The sequence below is a fragment of the Eleutherodactylus coqui genome, chromosome 12, assembly GCF_035609145.1.
Source record: "Eleutherodactylus coqui strain aEleCoq1 chromosome 12, aEleCoq1.hap1, whole genome shotgun sequence".
In the NCBI taxonomy this organism is placed as follows: domain Eukaryota; kingdom Metazoa; phylum Chordata; class Amphibia; order Anura; family Eleutherodactylidae; genus Eleutherodactylus; species Eleutherodactylus coqui.
Genome location: NC_089848.1, coordinates 98,385,197 through 98,407,302, shown reverse-complemented (window position 1 = coordinate 98,407,302; position 22,106 = coordinate 98,385,197). Strand labels below are relative to the sequence as shown.

Here is a 22,106-nt window from a genome sequence, read left to right as displayed (position 1 = left end):
GCGGCTCCTCCATCGTCCCAGCCTCCTCACTCCATTACAATGACACATTCTGAGGAGCAGGCAGACTCCCAGGAACTGTTCTCGGGCCCCTGCCCAGAATGGGCAGCAATGGTTCCTCTCCCACCGGAGGAGTTTGTTGTGACCGATGCCCAACCTTTGGAAAGTTCCCGGGGACCAGGGGATGAGGCTGGGGACTTCCGGCAACTGTCTCAAGAGCTTTCAGTGGGTGAGGAGGACGACGACGATGAGACACAGTTGTCTATCACTCAGGTAGTAGTAATTGCAGTAAGTCCGAGGGAGGAGCGCACAGAGGATTCAGAGGAAGAGCAGCAAGACGATGAGGTGACTGACCCCACCTGGTTTGCTAAGCCTACTGAGGACAGGTCTTCAGAGGGGGAGGCAAGTGCAGCAGCAGGACAGGTTGGAAGAGGCAGTGCGGTGGCCAGGGGTAGAGGCAGGGCCAGACCAAATAATCCACCAACTGTTTCCCAAAGCGCCCCCTCGCGCCATGCCACCCTGCAGAGGCCAAGGTGCTCAAAGGTGTGGCAGTTTTTCACTGAGAGTGCAGACGACCGACGAACTGTGGTGTGCAAGGTTTGTTGCGCCAAGATCAGCCGTGAAGCCACCACCACCAGCCTCACCACCACCAGCATGCGCAGATATATGATGGCCAAGCACCCCACAAGGTGGGACGAAGGCTGTTCACCGCCTCCGGTTTGCACCACTGCCTCTCCCTCTGTGCCCCAACCTGCCACTGAAATCCAACCCCCCTCTCAGGACACAGGCACTACCGTCTCCCGGCCTGCACCCACACCCTCACCTCCGCTGTCCTCGGCCCAATCCAGCAATGTCTCGCACCGCACAGTCCAGCCGTCGCTAGCGCAAGTGTTTGAGCGCAAGCGCAAGTACGCAGCCACGCACCCGCACGCTCAAGCGTTAAACGTTCACATAGCCAAATTGATCAGCCTGGAGATGCTGCTGTATAGGCTTGTGGAAATGGAGGCTTTCAAAAACATGATGGCGGCGGCGGCCCCGCTCCACTTGGTTCCCAGTCGCCACTACTTTTCCCGATGTGCCATCCCAGCCCTGCATGACCACGTCTCCCGCAACATTGTACGTGCCCTCACCAACGCGGTTACTGCCAAGGTCCACTTAACAATGGACACGTGGACAAGCACAGGCGGGCAGGGCCACTATATCTCCCTGACGGCACATTGGGTGAATTTAGTGGAGGCTGGGACCGAGTCAGAGCCTGGGACCGCTCACGTCCTACCCACCCCCAGAATTGCGGGCCCCAGCTCGGTGCTGGTATCTGCGGCGGTGTATGCTTCCTCCACTAAACCACCCTCCTCCTACGCAACCTCTGTCTCGCAATCAAGATGTGTCAGCAGCAGCACGTCGCCAGCAGTCGATGTCGCGCAGCGTGGCAGCACAGCGGTGGGCAAGCGTCAGCAGGCCGTGCTGAAACTACTCAGCTTAGGAGATAAGAGGCACACGGCCCATGAACTGCTGCAGGGTCTGACAGAGCAGACCGACCGCTGGCTTGCGCCGCTGAGCCTCCAACCGGGCATGGTCATGTGTGACAACGGCCGTAACCTGGTGGCGGCTCTGCAGCTCGGCAGCCTCACGTACGTGCTATGCCTGGCCCACGTCTTTAATTTGGTGGTTCAGCGCTTTCTGAAAAGCTACCCACGCTTGTCAGACCTGCTCGGAAAGGTGCGCCGGCTCAGCGTACATTTCTGCAAGTCCAAGACAGACGCTGCCACCCTGCGCACCCTGCAACATCGGTTTAATCTGCCAGTGCACCGACTGCTGTGCGACTTGTCCACACGGTGGAACTCTACGCTCCACATGTTGGCCAGGCTCTATGAGCAGCGTAGAGCTATAGTGGAATACCAACTCCAACATGGGCGGCGTAGTGGGAGTCAGCCTCCTCAATTCTTTACAGAAGAGTGGGGCTGGTTGGCAGACATCTGCCAGGTCCTTGGAAACTTTGAGGAGTCTACCCAGATGGTGAGCGGCGATGCTGCAATCATTAGTGTCACCATTCCTCTGCTATGCCTCTTGAGAAGTTCCCTGCAAAGCATAAAGGCAGACGCTTTGCGCTCGGAAACAGAGGCAAGGGAAGACAGTATGTCGCTGGATAGTCAGAGCACCCTCATGTCTATATCTCAGCGCATTGAGGAGGAGGAGGAGGAAGGGGAGGAGCATGAGGAGGAGGGGGAAGAGACAGCTTGGCCCACTGCTGAGGGTACCCATGCTGCTTGCCTGTCATCCTTTCTGCGTGTGTGGCCTGAGGAGGAGGAGGAGGAGGAGGAGGATCCTGAAAGTGATCTTCCGAGTGAGGACAGCCATGTGTTGTGTACAGGTACCCTGGCACACATGGCTGACTTCATGTTAGGATGCCTTTCTCGTGACCCTCGCGTTAGACGCATTCTGGCCACTACGGATTACTGGGTGTACACTCTGCTCGACCCACGGTATAAGGAGAACCTTTCCACTCTCATATCCGAAGAGGAAAGGGGTTCGAGAGTGATGCTATACCACAGGATCCTGGCGGACAAACTGATGGTAAAATTCCCATCCGACAGTGCTAGTGGCAGAAGGCGCAGTTCCGAGGTCCAGGTAGCAGGGGAGGCGCGGAGATCAGGCAGCATGTACAGCACAGGCAGGGAAACACTGTCCAAGGCCTTTGACAGCTTTATGGCTCCCCAGCAAGACTGTGTCACCGCTCCCCAGTCAAGGCCGAGTCGGCGGGGGCACTGTAAAAGGATGGTGAGGGAGTACGTAGCGGATCGCACGACCGTCCTTCGTGACGCCTCTGCCCCTACAACTACTGGGTGTCGAAGCTAGACACGTGGCTTGAACTCGCGCTGTATGCCCTTGAGGTGCTTGCTTGTCCTGCGGCTAGCGTCTTGTCAGAGAGGGTGTTTAGTGCGGCTGGGGGAATCATCACGGATAAGCGTACCCGCCTGTCAACCGACAGTGCCGACAGGCTAACACTCATCAAGATGAACAAAGGCTGGATTTCCCCAGAGTTCTCTTCTCCACCAGTGGATAGCAGCGATACCTAAACTATACGTAGGCTGCACCCGCGGATGAAAGCATCATTCTCTATCACCATAAAAAACGTGGACCTTTTAGCTTCATCAATCTGTGTATAATATTCATCCTCCTCCTCCTGCTCCTCCTCCTGAAACCTCACGTAATCACGCCGAACGGGCAATTTTTCTTAGGCCCACAAGGCTCAGTCATATAACTTTTGTAAACAATGTTTATATGTTTCAATTCTCAATTCAATAAAGCGTTCAAACTTGTACCTGAACCAATTTTTATTTTAACTGGGCTGCCTACGGGCCTAGTTACAAATTAAGCCACATTAACCAAAGCGATTAATGGGTTTCACCTGACCTCTTGGTTGGGCATGGGCAATTTTTCTGAAGTACATTTGTACTGTTGGTACACCAATTTTTTGGGCCCTCGCCTACATTGTAATCCTAGTAATTTTTAGCCCACCTGCATTAAAGTTGACGTTACCTCAGCTGTGATGGGCACTGCAATGGGATATATTTATGTACCGCCGGGTGGGTTCCAGGGAGCCACCCATGCTGTGGGTCCACAGGGACTTCACATTAGGGATTTCTACCTGCCATTGTCTATGTATTAAAAACCCCGGTCAGACTGGGGTATGCAGTGTGGGCCGAAGACCACCTGCATTTAATCGGACGTTACCTCAGCTGTGATGGGCAATGCAATGGGATATATTTATGTACCGCCGGTAGCTTCCTGGGACCCACCCATGCTGTCGGTCCACACGGAGTTGTAACTCCATGTGTCCACTTCTAAAGAACCCCAGTCTGACTGGGGCATGCAGTGTGGGCCGAAGCCCACCTGCATTAAACCTGATGTTACCTCAGCTGTGCTGGGCACTGCAATGGGATACATTTATGTACAGCCGGTGGGTTCCAGGGAGCCACCCATGCTGTGGGTGCACACGGAATTCCCATTGCAGAGTTGTACCTGCCTGTGACTATTTATAAAAAACCGCGGTCTGACTGGGGCATGCAGACACCTTGACAGAATGAATAGTGTGTGGCACATGGGTTGCCCATTGCTATGCCCACGTTTGCAGCTCCTGATGGAGGTGGCACAGGATTGGATTTCTCATTGCTTCTGTATAGCATTATGGGCTATCGCCCCGCCCCTGTTAAAGAGAGTCACTGCCTGGCCGTGCCAACCCTCTGCAGTGTGTGCCTGCGGTTCCTCCTCATGGCAGACGCACTTATAAATAGACATGAGGGTGGCATGGCATGAGTGCAGCTGAAGGCTGTGCAGTGACACTTTGGTGTGCGCTGTGGACACTGGGTCGTGCGGGGGGGGGGGGTGTTGGGCAGCATGTAACCCAGGAGAAGTGGCAGCGGAGTGTCATGCAGGCAGTGATTGTGCTTTGTTGGAGGTAGTGTGGTGCTTAGCTAAGGTACGCCTTGCTAATGAGGGTTTTTCAGAAGTAAAAATTCTTGGGAGGGGCGGGGGGACCCACTCTTGCCGCTATTGTGACTTAATAGTGGGACCTGGGAACTTGAGATGCAGCCCAACATGTAGCCCCTCGCCTGCCCTATCCGTTGCTGTGTCGTTCCCATCACTTTCTTGAATTGCCCAGATTTTCACAAATGAAAACCTTAGTGAGCATCGGCGATATACAAAAATGCTCCTGTCGCCCATTGACTTCAATGGGGTTCGTTACTCGAAACGAACCCTCGAGCATCGCGAAAATGTCGTCTCGAGTAACGAGCACCCGAGCATTTTGGTGCTCGCTCATCTCTAGTACTTAACCTTAAAGGGGTTGTGCCAAGTTATAAAGTTATTTCCTAACCACAGGATAGGGAATAACTTTATAATCGGTGGGGGGCCAATCCATGGAACTTCCACCGATCCCAACAATGGGGGTCCTGAAGGTCCTTGTATGAATGGAGAGGAGGCTGCACTCCATTCATTTCAATGGGAGCCCCAGAGATTGCTAAGCATGTGTACTCTGCCATTTCTTACGCTCTCAGTGATCAAATAATCCCAAGTTCAAGTCTCATGTGGGGACCAAAGAAACATGTAAAAATGAGTGAAGTAAAGGCTTTTTCCTTTAAAAAAATTATACATATGCAAATAAAAACCCTCTCCCCAGTTGTCGCATAAAAAATTGTTATCAATGTGTCCACAAAAGTCGAGATTATTAAAATATGACATTATTAATCCTGCATAGTGGGTAGAATTGCACTTTTTTTGTTTACCCTCTATGCAAGAACAAATTAATTAAAAAGTAATCATAAAGTTGTATGTATCCAAAAATTGTACAGTAAACGCCAGGTTACCGTGCAAAATATGAGCCCTCACTCATCTTGATTGATGAAAAAAAAAAAAAGTTATAGGGGTCAAAAGAGGGTGACAGAAAGTACATTTTTCCTTTAAAATGTACTTCATTTTTTTCAGTAGTGCTACATAAAAAAACATATAAATCTGGTCTCAGGATAATTGTAGTCACAGAATATGGCTACCATGGCACATTAACTGCACTGCGAGTGCCCTAAAAACAGAACCCACACCCCCTGAATGGCGCAATTGCTTTTTTCTTCCATTTCTCCCCACTTAAAGCTTTGTTAAAGGTTTTCGGGCATATTACATGACATATTAAATGGTACCGTTGACAAATACAACTTGTCTTGCAAAAAAATAAGCCCTCGTGTTGCTGGAAAAAACTTATGAGCTATGATTTTTTAAAAGTGAGGAGGAAAAAGAGAAAATGAGACACCAAAAAAGGGCTGCAGCGGTAAAAGGGTTAAAAATGATTGTCCCTAAGGGACCTTTTTCACACGGGATGGAATAGGCCGTACGATGCACCGCAAGCCGCGGTAAATTCTGCAACAAAATCCACAGGCTACTTACATTTTTTGATTGAAAATGACTTAACCCTTTCCAATTCAATGTGGATCCTGGTTTTCCTAGGGGGCTTACACTTTTTCTGCCATTACACAACAGCGCTATCTGCTGGCTAAAGCCAGTACTGCATGAGGTGACACGTTGGATAGGCTCCAATAGCAGAAGGGCTGGCAATATACAGTAAGAGAACTCCGACGGACGTCTTTCAACATCGGAGCTGTACAGCCTTAAATCATAATGTCTTTAGACGTCAGACAGTGGATTGGAAAGGGTTAAAACCTGCTACAGTTCTGCAGCAAAATCCGCAGTTAGATCTGCAAACTACAGCAGCGGATTTGGCTGCGTCCTGCGGCGTGATTCCGTCCCGCGTGAATGCTCCCTTGTGCTACATGTATCTATACAAGGATCCTGACTCCATCCACGCATCAACATTATTTAGGTGGAAGGAACCTCTTTAATATTCTTCAGGCTGCTGTCTGTTGCCTCCACTTCTTCTCTTCTTGTATTTCTCATCGCTTGCTTTAGGTGGTATTGACAGAACTCAAGCAAAAATCAATGGCGCCCCCTGCCCCTAATTTGTAATTTGAAGAACATTCATTACTCCAAATCACACAGTCATTTCGGAAAGTGAGTACATTCTGCAATATATTCAGTGTTCGCCTCGGCGCTCCATCTATCACTCAGGTGTCACAATCCGGTCAGTTCTATTAGTTTTGCTTTTTTGAAAAAAACTGAGATTGTCGCAGATGAAGCGTTCCTTTACCTTTGTACAAACTCCAGTGATGGCGTCGCACAGTGTCAGGATGGAGATGTTCTGTGCCCTGTTTAACCAGTTGACTGCCACCTTGGTATTGGTCGCCCACTTCACCATGGTTACGTAGTATTCTCTGCAATGAGAAGACAAGATGTTACCTTCCACTATGAAGCTTCAGGATGCTAATTAATGAGGGTACACACAATACACACTATATATATATAACCAATGTAGCAAGAATTAAAGGGAACGTGTCATCAACTATAAGCTAAGCTATGGTGCTTTTCATACTCACCCGATGCCCCGTTCCTGCAGTGTCCCCTGAAGAGTGGGCAAAGGCCATTTGACTCTTTTCAGGAGGGAGTGCGTATGCATACCCATTCATCTCTATGAGACTGCGCATGTAGAGCCTGTAAAAAGCTGGGAGACATTACAGGAACTTGGGACTAGGTAAGTATAAAAGTCATCTCCCCGGACTCCACGTCTCCTAAACTAAAAGCACCAGAACTTCAGGTTTTCTTTGATTTTAATGTGTTATGAAAACTTAAAGGGGTTGTCTGGACTTTTTTTCACTGATGACTTTATCCTTTGGACAGATCATCTGTAGTTGATGAATGAGGGTAAACCACTCAGGAACCCTGTCCATCAGCTGATTGCCCGACCCACTGTCCAGTGCCATCAGCGGAAGAAGTGCTGGAACCAGCTTTACTCTAATTGCAATCAATGGGAGAGCCGCTCTGCTACAGCACTTCCTGCTCAGGACTGGATGTGATGTCACGACCAGGAGAGGAGCAGGAAGTGACATAGCTGAGCGTCTTTCCCATTGATTTTAATGGCAGTGAAGCCGTAGCAGTCAAGTCCTGAGGTTACCACTAAAGTCAACATCCAGCCCACTGGACAGTGGGTAGAAGTATATGCTGATGGACAAGGGTCCCGAGCGACGGACCACCAATCGTTAATTACTGATGACCTACGCCCGTGTATAAAAAGGATACCTATGCAGAGAACAATGGTTAGGTCATGTTTCAATGCAGGTAAGTGCCAAACTTAGGATATATTCAAAAGTGCGAGCGTAATATTGGTCCAAGAAACTGAAAACAATATAATGCTTTTAAACCTGCGATTTTCCCTCAGTTGTGACGTGTTTTGTGAGAAAATCGAATGTTGTTTCAACAGGAAAAATAAAAAAAATCATACATGCATAAAAATTGCATCGGTATGTAGGCGCAATACAATTTTTCTTTCATACACAGAAAATAATGGGCGATATCGCCCCAAAAATAGGACATGCAGGGATTTCTCTATCTGGCAGCATCACGAGCATAGTAACATAGTATGTAAGGTTGAAAAAAGACATGTCCATCGAGTTCGGTTTACTACCCAACCCTCTAAAAGTTAATCCAGAGGAAGGCAAAAAAAACAAAACAATGAGGTACCCCGTTTCCCCAAAAATAAGACCTACCCTAGCTGTATTACATTAAAAAAAAAGAAATACATGACCTAGTAGGCTCGGTACAGGTGCCTCCTGCTGCTCTCTGGAGCTCCAACACACTTCTTGCAGTCCTCGGCTGCCCACAGAAGACCACTTCCTGGTTATGGGATTTATAAATTCCGCCTCCAGGAAGCTATGGCTGTGATTGGTTCATCAAGCGCTGCATTGCTTGGCTTAGCAGCACTTGAGAACCAATCAGAGCCATCGCTTTCTGGAGGTGTGCTTTATGACTCCCGTAACCAGGAAATGATCTTCTGAGGGCGGTTTAGGACTGCAAAAAGCGCATCAGAGCTCCGGAAAGCAGCAGGAGGGCACGGACTGAGCCAGCTAGGTAAGTATAATAAGACATCCACTGAAAATAAGACCTAGCGCCTCTTTTTGAACAAAAACTAATATAAGACAAGGTCTTATTTTCAGGGAACTATGGTTGAAGCCTATTTTCCCAATTTAAGGCAAAGCAAATTCTTCTGGCAACCGGAATAATCGCCGGACCATTCTGAAGTAACCAGTGGCAACAACATGTAATATTGTATCCCTCAGAAAACACATCCAGGCTCCTCTTAAACTCTATTAGTGAGTTCACCATCACCACATCCTCAGGCAGATAGTTCCATAGTCTCACTGCTCTTATAGGGAGAAGAATCCCCTGTGAAAATACACCCATTGCGAATAATGGTGTCTATTGCTATACAGGTCTTGTGTGTCTGGTAATGCACAAAACTTGCATGTGATAAAATTGTCCATGTGAATACATCCTAAGGCAGATCTAGAACTTGTTTCCGCCCATATGAGATATACACTGAATGGCCGCTTCATTAGAGACCCCATCTAGTTGCATGTTGGATCTCCTTTGACCTCCAGAACTGCAGTGGACCTTTAACATGGTAGAAATGCCAAGAGAACCTTCCCCACACCATTACTACACCTCCTCAAGCCTGACAGGAAGGGATCATTGATTCATGCTGCTTGTGCCAAATTCTGACCTCCCCACCGGCATGGTCCAACAGAAATCTGGACTTAACTGCCCAGGTGATGTTTTTCCTTTGCTTAGTGATCCAACTTTGCGCTCTTTGTACTCAGGTTGACTGACATCCTGTTACTCTTAGACAGTAATCGCACTGGCAGAGGTCATCTGCTGTAATCGCCCATGTATTCTAAAGAGCAACGAGTCGTACTTTCAGGCATGTTAGTTGGAGCACCAACTTTCTATTCGTCTTCTGTTGACATCTTTCTATGACCCTTTTCAGCAAGGAGTCATTTCCCTTCATCCACCGGATCCCCTTTCGCTGTATATTTTTCCTTAATCACACCATTCCTGGTATATTCTCCACACTGTTTCAAAAGAAAACCCCACAAGGTTGGTAGAGAAATTCTGGCCCCGGCTAATCTAGCACCAATGGGTATGTCACAGCTGACAGCCCCGCAGCCACTGCTGGACCCGCTGTCAGCCTCCAAGCCGTCCCTGTATCCGACCGCCGTGGTGTCAGCGCCAATGCCGGCCCTGCCGCCCTCCTTCTCAGTGAGACACACTCGCATCTCCACTCACATTCCCCACCAGGGGATTCACAGCTGGAGCTCAACTGCCACTGGCGCAACAGCCGCTGCCGCAACTGGGAGGATAATGAAACCACAAATAGAAGACGTAAAATGAGCAGGAGGATGATAAAGGCTGTACCCCACCATGGGTGCTGCTGCCGGCGCTCTTCACATTTCTCTGATTGGCAGGAGGATGGAGGGTGTGCACTGCCGGGAAGGTGTGTCTGCAGCAGCCAATCGCTAGCTCTGCCCGTCACATGGGCATTCCCTGGAACTAAATCTGGCCAACCCATATCTCCACCTATACTTCTGGTGGAGACATGGTACACTAATACCGCATCAATGACTAGGCCTCGTTGGAAGTCTCTTAGATTGCTGGATTTTCCCATCTAATGTGGATTCAAACCGAAACTGATCAACAGAAAACTTGTGACTATTTTATACTGCACTTTGGGTTCCAATTTCCATATAAAGAAGCCCCAATTGTGAAAGTGCTAGGGGCTCTAATGAAGGAGGCAAACAAAGTATTCACGCATGACCTACGGTATGTGGAGCAACAACTGTTATAGGTGCCATTAAGTGGTTCTTGTATGGAGCTCAATTCTTTAGCTTGGTAAAGGGAAGTTTGTGGTGAAACTGAGTTCTAACAATTAAAAAAAGTAGTGCAACTTTTATACGATAAAGTTTATATATGCACCTTGAGCGGAGCAGTTGACTCCTGAGCTGCAACGAATGCACTGCCACTTAATCTCCAGCACTTTCTATGGGACGTCCAAAACACCTAGGAATGATGATGATTGCATTTTTGGATACTACCCAAAAAAACTTGCACCAGCTTTGCCTCTAGACCGCTGATAAATAGCACTAGTACTTACAAGGAGCTCTGATTAGCTTTATTTAATAAGCTTGCACTCTGAGTCAGCGCTGATTGATCATTCAGGACTGGGTGTACGATTCAAGTGCAAGGCTGAGCCAGATATTCCAACACGAGCTGACATTTCTGATTAAAAGATGAATGTGCTGCTCCGCTAATGGAAAAAGGCGAGTCCGCCAATGCTGCAAAGTTTATGTATCAACATAAGGAAATGTCTGCTTTGATCCATTGCTCTGCTGGTTTATGTGTTGTAGGCTAAGAATGATAATACATACATTTACTTGATTATTGAAGTAGGATAATAGCCGGAGCTGATTAATCCAGTAGGACATGAACACACAATATTAAGTGCCGTGACTCTACTGAAGATTTGGATTACTTCTATTTATAATTTTCTGGAATGTAAGAGCTTTTATTGTAATCCTGAATTTAGGCGGCATCAGCAAATAATGTATCTCCGGGCTTGTGAAAAAACTACCTACCTATACAGTTTAGCATACGTAGAATGTAAATCCATGCTTAGATTGTATCATACATCATACCTTCTACCCATGGTGCTGATGTATGATCAACATTGGCCCAGCCAGGACCTGCTTAGCCTTCATAATACAGATTATGGGCCTCAGCAGATGGACGTATTCGCGTACGCAAAATAGATGCGCACAATATGTAGAGAATAGAGCCCATTGATGTCAATGGGTTCTTTCACATGAACATTATTTTGTGTGCATTTCAAAATATGACCGGCTCTATCTTTTTTTTCTGTGTATTTGGGCAGCATAGCTCCCCATAGACGTCTATAGGAGTGCGCAAATGGAATATGCATGAAAAATAGTACACATCTGGACCTCGTTAGGCTGAATAGGCTTAATAGCCTTTTAAATCAAGGCAGGGGGTGTCACGCGCACATATGAACATGCCGTGTGCACAAAAAAGTACAGTTCTATACGCAGACATGGGTCATATTCTGGGTGGAAAACTTGCGGTTTGGCCACAGCAAAAAACCACAAGATTTTTGTCAGGAAAGTGCAGCTTCAAAACCCCCTGCACTTAGCCGCGGATTTGGGAGTGCCTCCGCCACATGCTTTTCTGTGTGCTAAGCTCCCGCCCCCTCTCCACCTCTTTTTTGGCAGCCAGCAGTGGGAGGGAGCGGGACAGGGCGGGAGCTTAGCAATTAGCTCCACCCCCACCCCTCCTATTGCAAACAGCTGGAGGAGAGAAGGGGGAGGGAGTTTAGCAGTAACGCTCCTGAACTCCCTCCCACCTTCCTTCTCCGGCAGCTGTCATTGGCTCCCATAGTAGTCTATGGCAGTGGACGTATTCCGTCTGGGAAAGACAGTTCGACTACTATCTTTCCTGCCCGGCGTAAAAGCGCCCAGTGCTATATTGACCGGCCGGACACTTTTACGCCGTGGTAATACGCTCATATGAATAAAGCCTCAGTTTGAGTTCATTTGAAAAAGAGAAATCTGCTTCGGATCTATAGAAAAATTTGTGAAACAGTCTGCAGCAAATCTGTGACGTGTGAAGGCTGACTTTAGAGGACCGTATTGTAACATGTCGGTAATACGGTGTGGAGAATGTAAGCCAGCTCCCCCGCTAGGATGCACGGACTCCATTGGAATCAACCCACCAAAGCAAAGGAAAAAGGACTCCGGCATCCATTAAAATCACAGCTTTATTTTTAAAAGGTTAAAATCTAGAGATGAGCGGGTATACTCGCTAAGGCACATTACTGGAGCGAGTAGTGCCTTAGCCGAGTATCTTCCCGCTCGTCTCTAAAGATTCGTGGGCCGGCGGGGGGCGGGGAGTGGCGGGGAGGAACGAAGGGGAGATCTCTCTCTCCCCCCCACTCTCCGCCGCAACACACTTGTCACCGGCGCTGGCCCCCGAATCTTTAGAGACGAGTGGGGAGATACTCGACTAAGGCACTACTCGCTCGAGTAGTGTGCCTTAGCGAGTATACTTGCTCATCTCTATTAAAATCCCATCAGGAAAGACAAGTACGCCAACGCGACCCCTGACGCAGTTCAAGCGGTTGGGCAGCTCTTAGTCATAGTAACTAACAGAGTGCGCACGCTCAGTTTAAATACATTGTAATCCAATGAAAGACAAAAAGCAGGAACTATAGAACAGAACACCTGGAAACCTAATAGCAAAATAATGCCTAAAATTAACCGTGTAGAATCAAGTCAAGCTGGTTTCGCATCTGCGGTCAACGGTTCAGTTTTTCCCCTCCGTTTAGGGAGCAGGTAAGGGGAATCCCCATGGCCGTATGGCTCCGTCTTATGACAGAACCGAATATTACCAAATGGAGCCCATTGACTAGAACAGGGCCCGTTGGCTTTCCACTCTGCTGCCCGACTTCTAGCCGACGCTTTCTCTTCCAGTATTGTGTGCCGGATCTGTGATGGAACTACCAACCGGAGGTTCCAACACAGATGTGAAACCACCCTCAGACCTCCTATGTATACCAGAAGGGGCATTGTTCTTTAAAAATCCAGTAACTCTCCCTGTTAAGTTATTTTTGACAATGATCACAGCCTTGAAGAGGACAACTTACTCGTGCTATGCCTGAAACACGCATGACTGAATAGCCCCCTGCATGAACATTAAAAAATGTGTGGAATTCTCTGACGCATTTCTAGATGCCCCATTTGGTATATCTGATTCAGATGTTTTAAGTACATGTAATTCAAACCACATATTGCAATGTAGTAACATAGTGTGCTATGGCTGAAAAAAAGACATATGTCCATCCAGTTCAGCCGATTACCCCCCTCCCCCCAAATGTTGATCCAGAGGAAGGCAAAAAAAACCAATGAGCAATGAGGTAGAAGCAAATTTTCCTCACTTTAGAGGAAAAAAAATTCCTTCCCGACTCCAATCTGGCAATGATTTCACTGAGAGTATTATTAAAATATAACCTTTATTTCTTCTCTATAATTCTAGAGCAAGAAGCTCAGTGACATGTAATGTTCTTGCCATTAGGCTACAATATCTCTTTCTTTGATAATGTTCCTCTTAAATAGTATACTCCAAAAAATGGTTCCCTTTTTGAGATTAGATGGTTATATCATAAATGCCCTCTCAACGGTAGGACCTCCATTTCCCTAATGATATATGAAAACCAAGCATGATCCGATTCAGTATATGTGAAGGTTACTGACCTACCATTACAGATATTTTGTGAGGGGTGTATTGTTTGACATGTTCTTAAAAGTTATCGATTGTATCGCTTATAGATTGACGTGTTTCTACTATTACAGCAGCTTCCTCAGGGGTCTGTTGAATGATACATCACAATATCTAATAAATGACTACCAATGACTTACATTTTCCTAGCCAACATACTAAATAGCCAACATCTGCCCAAGCCTCCTTGTGCGCCAAAGCAGATATAAACCCGTTTTTTATGTAATATGTGCTACAGCATGTACATGGAAACAAATGATATAGGGAGATGTATTACTCAAAAATGTTATGTATCACAGAGTTCCTGCAACTTCAAAGCAGTAGGCTTTATGAATATATTCTTGAACATTAGACCGTCGCTGGTTCAGAGACACCTCAATAGTGCATTGCTTTAGACTGCCAAGATATGAATATATGTTCTATTGCTATGTATCTTTACACTGGGATCTGAATTTGGCCAATTTAGGCCTTTTAATAAACCTCATTGTAATTGAGTGATATTTGCCTGTTTCAGCATATAGATTAGCAAAATAATGCCAAAGATACTGTGATTATATTGCTCCAAGCATATCTATGTTATAATGTTTTATACTTTTAAGGCACTAAGGTTCTTTCAACAGATATATACATGCCAGCTAGCAATTTACATTAGGGTGTCAATTGTGTAAAGGGCCATGATATTATATTGCTTTATACGTATATATCAGAGATATAGTCTGAGGGCTTATTCCGACGTCCATATATCGTCTGGGTTTTCATGCCCGGACGATATATGCTGTCCCACTCTGCAGGGAGAGAAGGGGCAGACTGGTCCGGGCAAAGTGCACTGAGCTCCCACCCTCTCTCCGTCCCTCGCCACTGTTTGCAATAGGAGGGGCGGAGCTAAGTTCCGCCTCGACCCTCCCATTCCAACTAGTGGTGAGGGGCGGACAGAGGGTGGAGAGGGGGTGGGAGCTCAGTGCACTGCTCCTGTCCCGTCCCACCTCCTCCCCCTGCAGAAAAAGACAGCGTATATTGGGCGGGCGTGAATACTTGGCCGATATAAAGACGTCGGAATAAGCCCTGAGGTTGGCAAATTTTGGCCATATATTAAACCAGCACTTAAACACAACATCAGCCTTTTTCAGCGCGTTCAGGAAAGCTTGGTATACAATCTAAATAAGCCTGTTGCTGCCACTATCTATACTGCTTCCCATAGGGGATGTACTGTTTGTTTGTCAGCTTCGGTATACTGACCAGAGAGTTATTTAACTCGATAAGGACCGAGTGCCATGTAGTATATACAGGAAGCGCTCAATGAGTGCTATGTAGTGAATAGAGAAAGCGGAAGTACCACTTTTGCAATTCGACCCAGCAATCATGTGGCTGCCAGGTGCCTCCTGCCACAACAGAGCTGCAGGGTCCTATTAGCCCCTGATCAGCTATGTCAGTGACTACTGTCACTACAGGGGGATGTTTTCCCTGTAACTGGGGCTCCTATGGATGCTTCACCAACAGTGCAAAAGTGTGCAATTAAAGAGAATGTGAATGTCCCACAGAGGTCTTATATGACGTCATTGGCCACATAGATTTAAAAAAAAATTGAAAAATGATACAAAATGAAAAAAAATAAAATAAATATATATATATATATATATATATATATATATATATATATATAAAAAAGAAAATGAGTCACTGCCAATGCCAACCAAAACAGTCGCCGTATGCGTCCTGCAATCCAAGACTATACAAATTACATATCAAAACATCTGAAACAAAATCAGGGAACCCATTTCCATATTTTATTTTAGTATAAATATACAAATTTTTAAAATAAACTGTACACTAAAAAAAAAATGTTTTTTTTTAGCTTTTTAACCCCTAGTCAGAAACGGAAAAAAAAAAATTAAAAAGTGATATTAAAATAGAGCCCTATAGGTCATGCAGCAAAATAATGTGGATAAATAAAGAAAAACATAGGGCCATAAAACACATGGTAAAATCCCTAAAAGTGGCTGGTCCTTTTGGACCGAAACACCCTGGTCCTTCAGGGGTTAAAACACAGCATATTTCCGAGAGGTCTTAGAATAAGCCTTATCCCATCTGGAAGGATACGGACACCCTGCCCTCAGGAACAGTGGGAAAAAGGAGTAACAGATACTTCTTTAAAACTGGTAAAATTATTATAGGAGGAAAGAAAAAAACTATTTGAAAAAAATCACAATCCAACAAGATTCTTCTATTAAGGCAATAAAGAGATTTTCCACAAAGCCGTCCTTCGTTAAAAGGGACAGTTATTTGAGGTTAAAGTTGAAAATTTTACAGGCAATATAAAAGAGAGGAAGAATTTTCAATACCTTCGTGACTTAAAAGATCTTAAAGAAAATGAGATCTATGACTATACCAACAAGTCAAAGTCAGTTATGAGAGAAACAGATGTATCATCATCATCCGAATAGGATTCATCTGATGCTGAAACCTCTAGACCCACATAGGAAAATCAGAGGAAAGCGCCTAGAGGGAGACGAGGTTCGAGAAATAGAGGAACATATCGAGGTAGGGGAAGCAATAGAAGTTTTTTATCAAATCCTCCCATTACACAACACAAGCTCTGGGACAGAAAGGAGCAATGGAGAGATAAGTACTCGAGAACTAGAGAGAATAAGTAACGATGGACAAGTAATACAGGGCATCAATATATCGGATAGACCCCTTACTGATATGAAATTTCTTTACTAAGTAAGGTCTACTATATGTCCCTGCTGTGAAGTTTGATTCATTTGGTTGGACCCGTTTTTCAAAAATTGATATTCGGAAGTTTTTTCAGTTTATTACAGGCTAAAAACAGTAAATTGATTGATAAAAAAGAATAGGAATTTATACTACCCACCCATCCTATAACTTCTTCTTTTTACAGTCTGCCCAAAATCCATAAAGGGTACCCACCACTTAAAGGCCGCCCTATTGTTCCAGCTATAGGGAATTTGATATTGGCATCTATTTAAATACTACTTTGAGGCCCTTTCCTGAATCCATTCTAACATATATATGGGATACGACGATATGTTGAAGAAGTTGCAGGATATTACAGTAGAACAAGATCATCTCCTAGCAAGTATAGCTGTTGAGGCCCTATATTCATCAATACCGCACAGAAAAGATGGGGAGGTTGTTGCATACTATTTGTAACTGAGAAGTGGGCAACTAGAGGAGCATAACAATTTCCTCAAGGATCTCCTAGGGTTCAAACCACCATTATTTCTTCATGTTTGGGACAGGTACGTCTACCAGCTCAGGGGTACCGCCATGGGGACGTCATGTGCCCCAACTTAGGCCAACCTGTACCTGGGCTGGTGGGAGGAACAACTGTCTTTGGTGAAAGACATGAGAAGTGGGCCGAACACATCTTCAGTGGATAAGATGTATTGATAATATTATGATTATTTGGACCTCTACTGAACAAATTTTGATCCAGTGCATTCATATAAATGAATTGGGATTACATGTAAACTATGAAGTTTCTAAAATTAAATTAACTTTCCTGGACCTAGAAAGCAAAGAAAGGGCATTTAAACACAACCATACTTCGAAAAACAACAGCAAGCAACAGCCTCATAGAATGGAGTAGTTGTCATCCACAGCGCCTAACGGTGCCTGTCCATGGGCGTGATTTCGTCGGCTGTAAACTGCCAGCAAATTACGCTGGCCGGAGCTTTCCATAGCATTGCTATGAAAAGCGCTGGCCCCATGTCCACGAGCGGAGAATCATTGCGATTCAGATTAGGCTGACCGGCGGAGATTCGTGTGCGGCTCCTGCTCCCAGGCGGTGGCTCCCGCGATGCAGATCTGCCATGGAACTTCGCAACACCCGTGGACAGGGAGCCTAAACAGAGGAATACCCAAAGGACAGTACCTTTGATTACGTAGAAACTGTTCTACTCAAAATGAGTTTAAAACACAAGCTAAAACATTACACATAGATTTTTTGAGGAGGGGCTACCGTAAACAGTTGCTATATAGGGGTTTTGTCATATAAATAAATAAATACGTACCTATTCCTCCGCAGGCAGTCTTCTTACCACATCTTCTCCTCACTGAACTTCTCCAGTTCCCCGAGTCCCCTCATCTGCAGCCGGCCGGATCCTCTTCTTCTTGTTATGATCTGTCCATTCTCTGCATTCTTCTTCCTGCAGGTCAGTGTAGGTTACGTCACTAGTAATGTAACGTTCACTGCATAGGAAGGAATGCCGATCTATTGCAGCAACTGCATACTCGCGCTGTCTCACTGCAAGAGTTCATATACTATTGCAGTGAGACAGTACGCATGTGCAGTCTCAGCAATAGCTTGGCAATCCCTGCTAGGCTATAAACGCTACGTCACTATTGACGTTGCATACATTGCCCTGCAGGAAGGAGAATGCCAGCAATGGATGCTTAATCACTGGAAGATGAAGAATCGGGCGGCTGGAGGTGAGGTGACCCAGGGGAGCTGCAGGAGACAGGACAAGATCGGCATGGAGGAGATGCGGTAAGAAGGCTGCCTGGGGAGGAATAGGTAAGTATTGATTTTTTGTTTTCTAATGAACCACTTTAAGAAGCATTTGATGGGGCCTTAAACTGAATAGACAAGAACGACTGAACAAAAGGAAAACGCTGATAAAATTAGTCAGTGTATATGATAAAAAACATGAGGCAGTAAGAAGGATCCTGCAATCATATTGGGGAGTATTGAGATTGGATCCTAGTCTCGCTAATAACATACCTGATTATCCTATGAGCACATACAAACAAGGAAGAACTATTCAGGACAGATTAGATCATAGCCATTTTAAAATAAGACCTAGCTCACTATCTAGGATAAATACAATAGTTGGTCACTTTAGATGAGGTGAATGTACAGCATGCCCCTATATTGAGAGAGGTGATGTCTTCAAGAGCGCAAGCACCAGAAAAGAATATGGAATCAGACACTATGCCCACAAGTCAGTTGGCATAGTCTATGTCCGTGACGGCGAACCTATGACACGTGTGTCAGCACTGACACGCGTAGCCATAGTCGCTGACACACGGCCGCTCACCCCGTTAGTGAATACTGGCAGGGGCCGCGGCTCCCCTGCTGGTATTCACTAACTAGCACTACTAGCAGCACTGATCCCGGCGCACACTGTGATGTCCGTGTGCAGCCGGGATCCTCCTCCCCCCCCCCCGTCCCCCGATGTCTCCTACCTGTTGGTTCTGCGAGAGCGTCCAGGGGAGTAGGCATCCTGCAGCACACTGACGTCACAGTGTGCGCCAGAGATCATCTCTGCTAGCGACGCACCGGGCATAGGAGGAGCGGAGCTTCCAGGCGGTAAGTACGGGGGTCTCAGGGGGCACTGTCACTGCTAGGGGGCCGCTGTGGGGGTCAGTCACTGCTGGGGGGCAGCTGTGGGGGTCAGTCACTGTTGGGGGCCGCTGTGGGGGCAGTTAATGCTGGGGGCCTCTGTGGGAGGCAGTTAATGCTGGGGGGCCGCTGGCGCTGCTGGGGGGCCACTGTCGCTGCTGGGGGCCACTGTGGGGCCACTGTCACCGCTGGGGGCTCATCATCACTGAGATAAGTGAGGGGGAGGCTGTGAGAGGCGAAGGCCTGTGCTATGGGTGTTTTGGGTTTTTTAAATGCAGTTATACAATACAATTATATGTTTTTATTATTTAAACCATAAATATCGCAAATTTATGTTTTTTTTCTCGAAAGTGACACACCACCCGAGTTATGCTTGGTTTTTTGGCAAATTTTGACACACCGAGCTCAAAAGGTTGCCCATCACTGGTCTATGTAGTAACCTGTCACTAGTAAAACAATCTGTCAATTTAGGAGGAGACTTATGGATTATGTAGGTAATATAGAAGTGAATGGGTAAAACCATTAGCAAAACATGTGAATGATTGGCATTTGGGGGACATTAGATGTCTTACGTTTCAAGTGATTGGAATGTATCCCACCGCCCATTAGAGGCCGTAATTGGGATAATCTAATACTGAGGAAAGAAACCTAATGGATCTTCAGGCTACAAAGTATGCAACATAAGGGGCTAAATGAGATGCAACTATATACTTGCTTCATCTGAAATACTTTGTATAATATACTCTATGGAGCGATCTCTAAAATGGTGCCAGTAGACTAATACTGGAGAAAGAATAAGAAAGAGTATTGCCAGTCCTGATAGCATATGAGATTGAAGTAAGCTCACCATTGAGAAACAAACCAATCTGATAAATAAAGGTTTTACACAAGTCTTTACTAAAGTACAAAGATATATGAAAATGGAAACAAAAATTAAGAACCGCTGAATGACTTAAGGAAGCAGCTATTGCATGGGAATGTGCTAGCGCCCCGCTTTCCCCGGTACCCACAAGGCAGATCATCACTCCAGACACACAATGTGGTTATGTGATTGTCATCGATGACATGATGTCTCAGGACTGGCCAAGTGTCAGACAAGTGTCATGATGGAGGAGGAGCTCCACCTATTAAGGCTCGGCGTTTGGTCAGGCTGACAAATAAGCCGTACATACCGCTGTGGGCTGCATTCTAGATATTGGCTGAAACAGGCTTATTTAGATTGTGTACGAAGCGTGCCTGAACGTGTTGAAATAGGCTGATGCTGTCTTTAGGTGTTGGTTCAATATATGGCCAAAACTGGCCAACCTCAGACCACAGTGCAATAGATTTGAACCAATATAATATTGTGGTGCTTTATACAATTGACCCTCTAATGATCACTGTTGACTGGCACGTATAGATCTGCCAAAAAAACATTACGGCTTTAAAAGTATAAAATGCTATGACATATATATGCTTGGAGCAATGTGATCATGGTTTAGATGGCTGCCGCAATAGGCTAATTTAAACAATATCTTTGGTGTTATTTTTCTAATCTATATGCTGAAACAGGCAAATATCGCTCCATTACGCTGAAGTTTAGTATAAGGCCTAAGTTGGCCAATTTCAGATCCTGGCATAAAGATACACAGCAATAGATCATATGTTCATATCTTGGCAGTCTAAAGCAATGCACTATGGAGGTATCTCTGAACCAGCGACGCTCTAATGTTTATGGCTAACCGTCAAGAATCAAAATACTAACCACCACCTGTCTGTGAGTGACTGTGTGAGTTACATGTGATGATGTCATCGTAATGTGACCAGTCACCTGGGCTCTGATCTACACCCCTGATCACATGATGGTGATGTCATCACGGGTCCTAAAACATGCAGAGCCTTACAGCAGCCATGTGCTTAAAGGACCTACAATGATGCGATAGGCACCCTACGATACAGTTGCTCTTACTTTAATACTTTTTGACAGGGAGGGAAGAGGCTCAGAGGGTGAGGCTCTGGAATTCCATGTGTACGTCATTTCCTTTTACCTGCCCAAGAGAGAGGCAGTTTTAAAGCGTAACTTCACTTTTAGGTAATTAAGGTAATTAAGCTGGATCATGGAAATCTGAATGATAACACTGTGCAACACAATTTTTGTAACAGATAAGTAGATAGGCGACTTATAGTAATTTTAGTGCGCTGAATTCAAATATGATATCCGTTTTTCCTGCCACGTAAGGTTTTCCAATTGTGGGAAATAATGTAATCCAATTGGCGTTGTATTGTATTTTTTGGAAATCTACCTTTACAATTAATCCAGTCTGCTCGCCATTAACCTTGCTTAATAAAAAGAACAAAAGTGATTGTGCAATTATTTCGCAATCACTGTTACACACCGCGTGCTGACTGAACACTATACGGGTAGGTTTATGTAACCTGTAGGGCATGTTTCCACATGGCGGAAACACTGCAGATCATCCACCGGTAAGTTGTAATCAATGAACTGCGTTTTTACAGGTCAGTGGTTAGACTAAACAAAAGAATCAAAATCATAAAACAAAAATACACGTTTGGTATCGCTGCGTCCATAAAAGTTTAACCTATCAAAGTAATTAATTATTTACCCCCCACTGTGAACATCGTCCGAAAAAAAAATTAAGAACACCAGAAATGCGCTTTTTTGTTCATTCTGTCTCCAAGAAAAAAAGGCAATAAAGAGTGATCAAAAAGTTGTATGTATTCCAAAATGGTACTAACGCAAACTACAGGACGTTCCGCAAGAAATGAGCCCTTATACAACTATGTGGATGGAAAAATAAAAACGGTATTGCACGCAGAAGATGGCGGCAGAAAATAATTAAAACAAAAAAATTGAATGTTATTTAATTACATAAAAAAAATACATAAATTTGGTATCATAGTAATTGTATTGCTGACCCATAGGATAAAGTTATATGTCATTTTTGTTGCAGTTTGTGCGCCG

General features: G+C 45.5%; 1 protein-coding gene across 1 annotated transcript in view; it reads right to left on the bottom strand.

Annotated features, from left to right (window-relative positions):
• The window catches only part of DPP6 (dipeptidyl peptidase like 6), a 676,815-nt gene that overhangs the window by 108,331 nt on the left and 546,378 nt on the right, over positions 1 to 22,106 (bottom strand). The window contains exon 11 of the mRNA XM_066584876.1: positions 6,692 to 6,815. Within this exon, the coding sequence (XP_066440973.1) occupies positions 6,692 to 6,815 (124 nt within the window). The remainder of the gene's footprint in view (positions 1 to 6,691; positions 6,816 to 22,106) is intronic.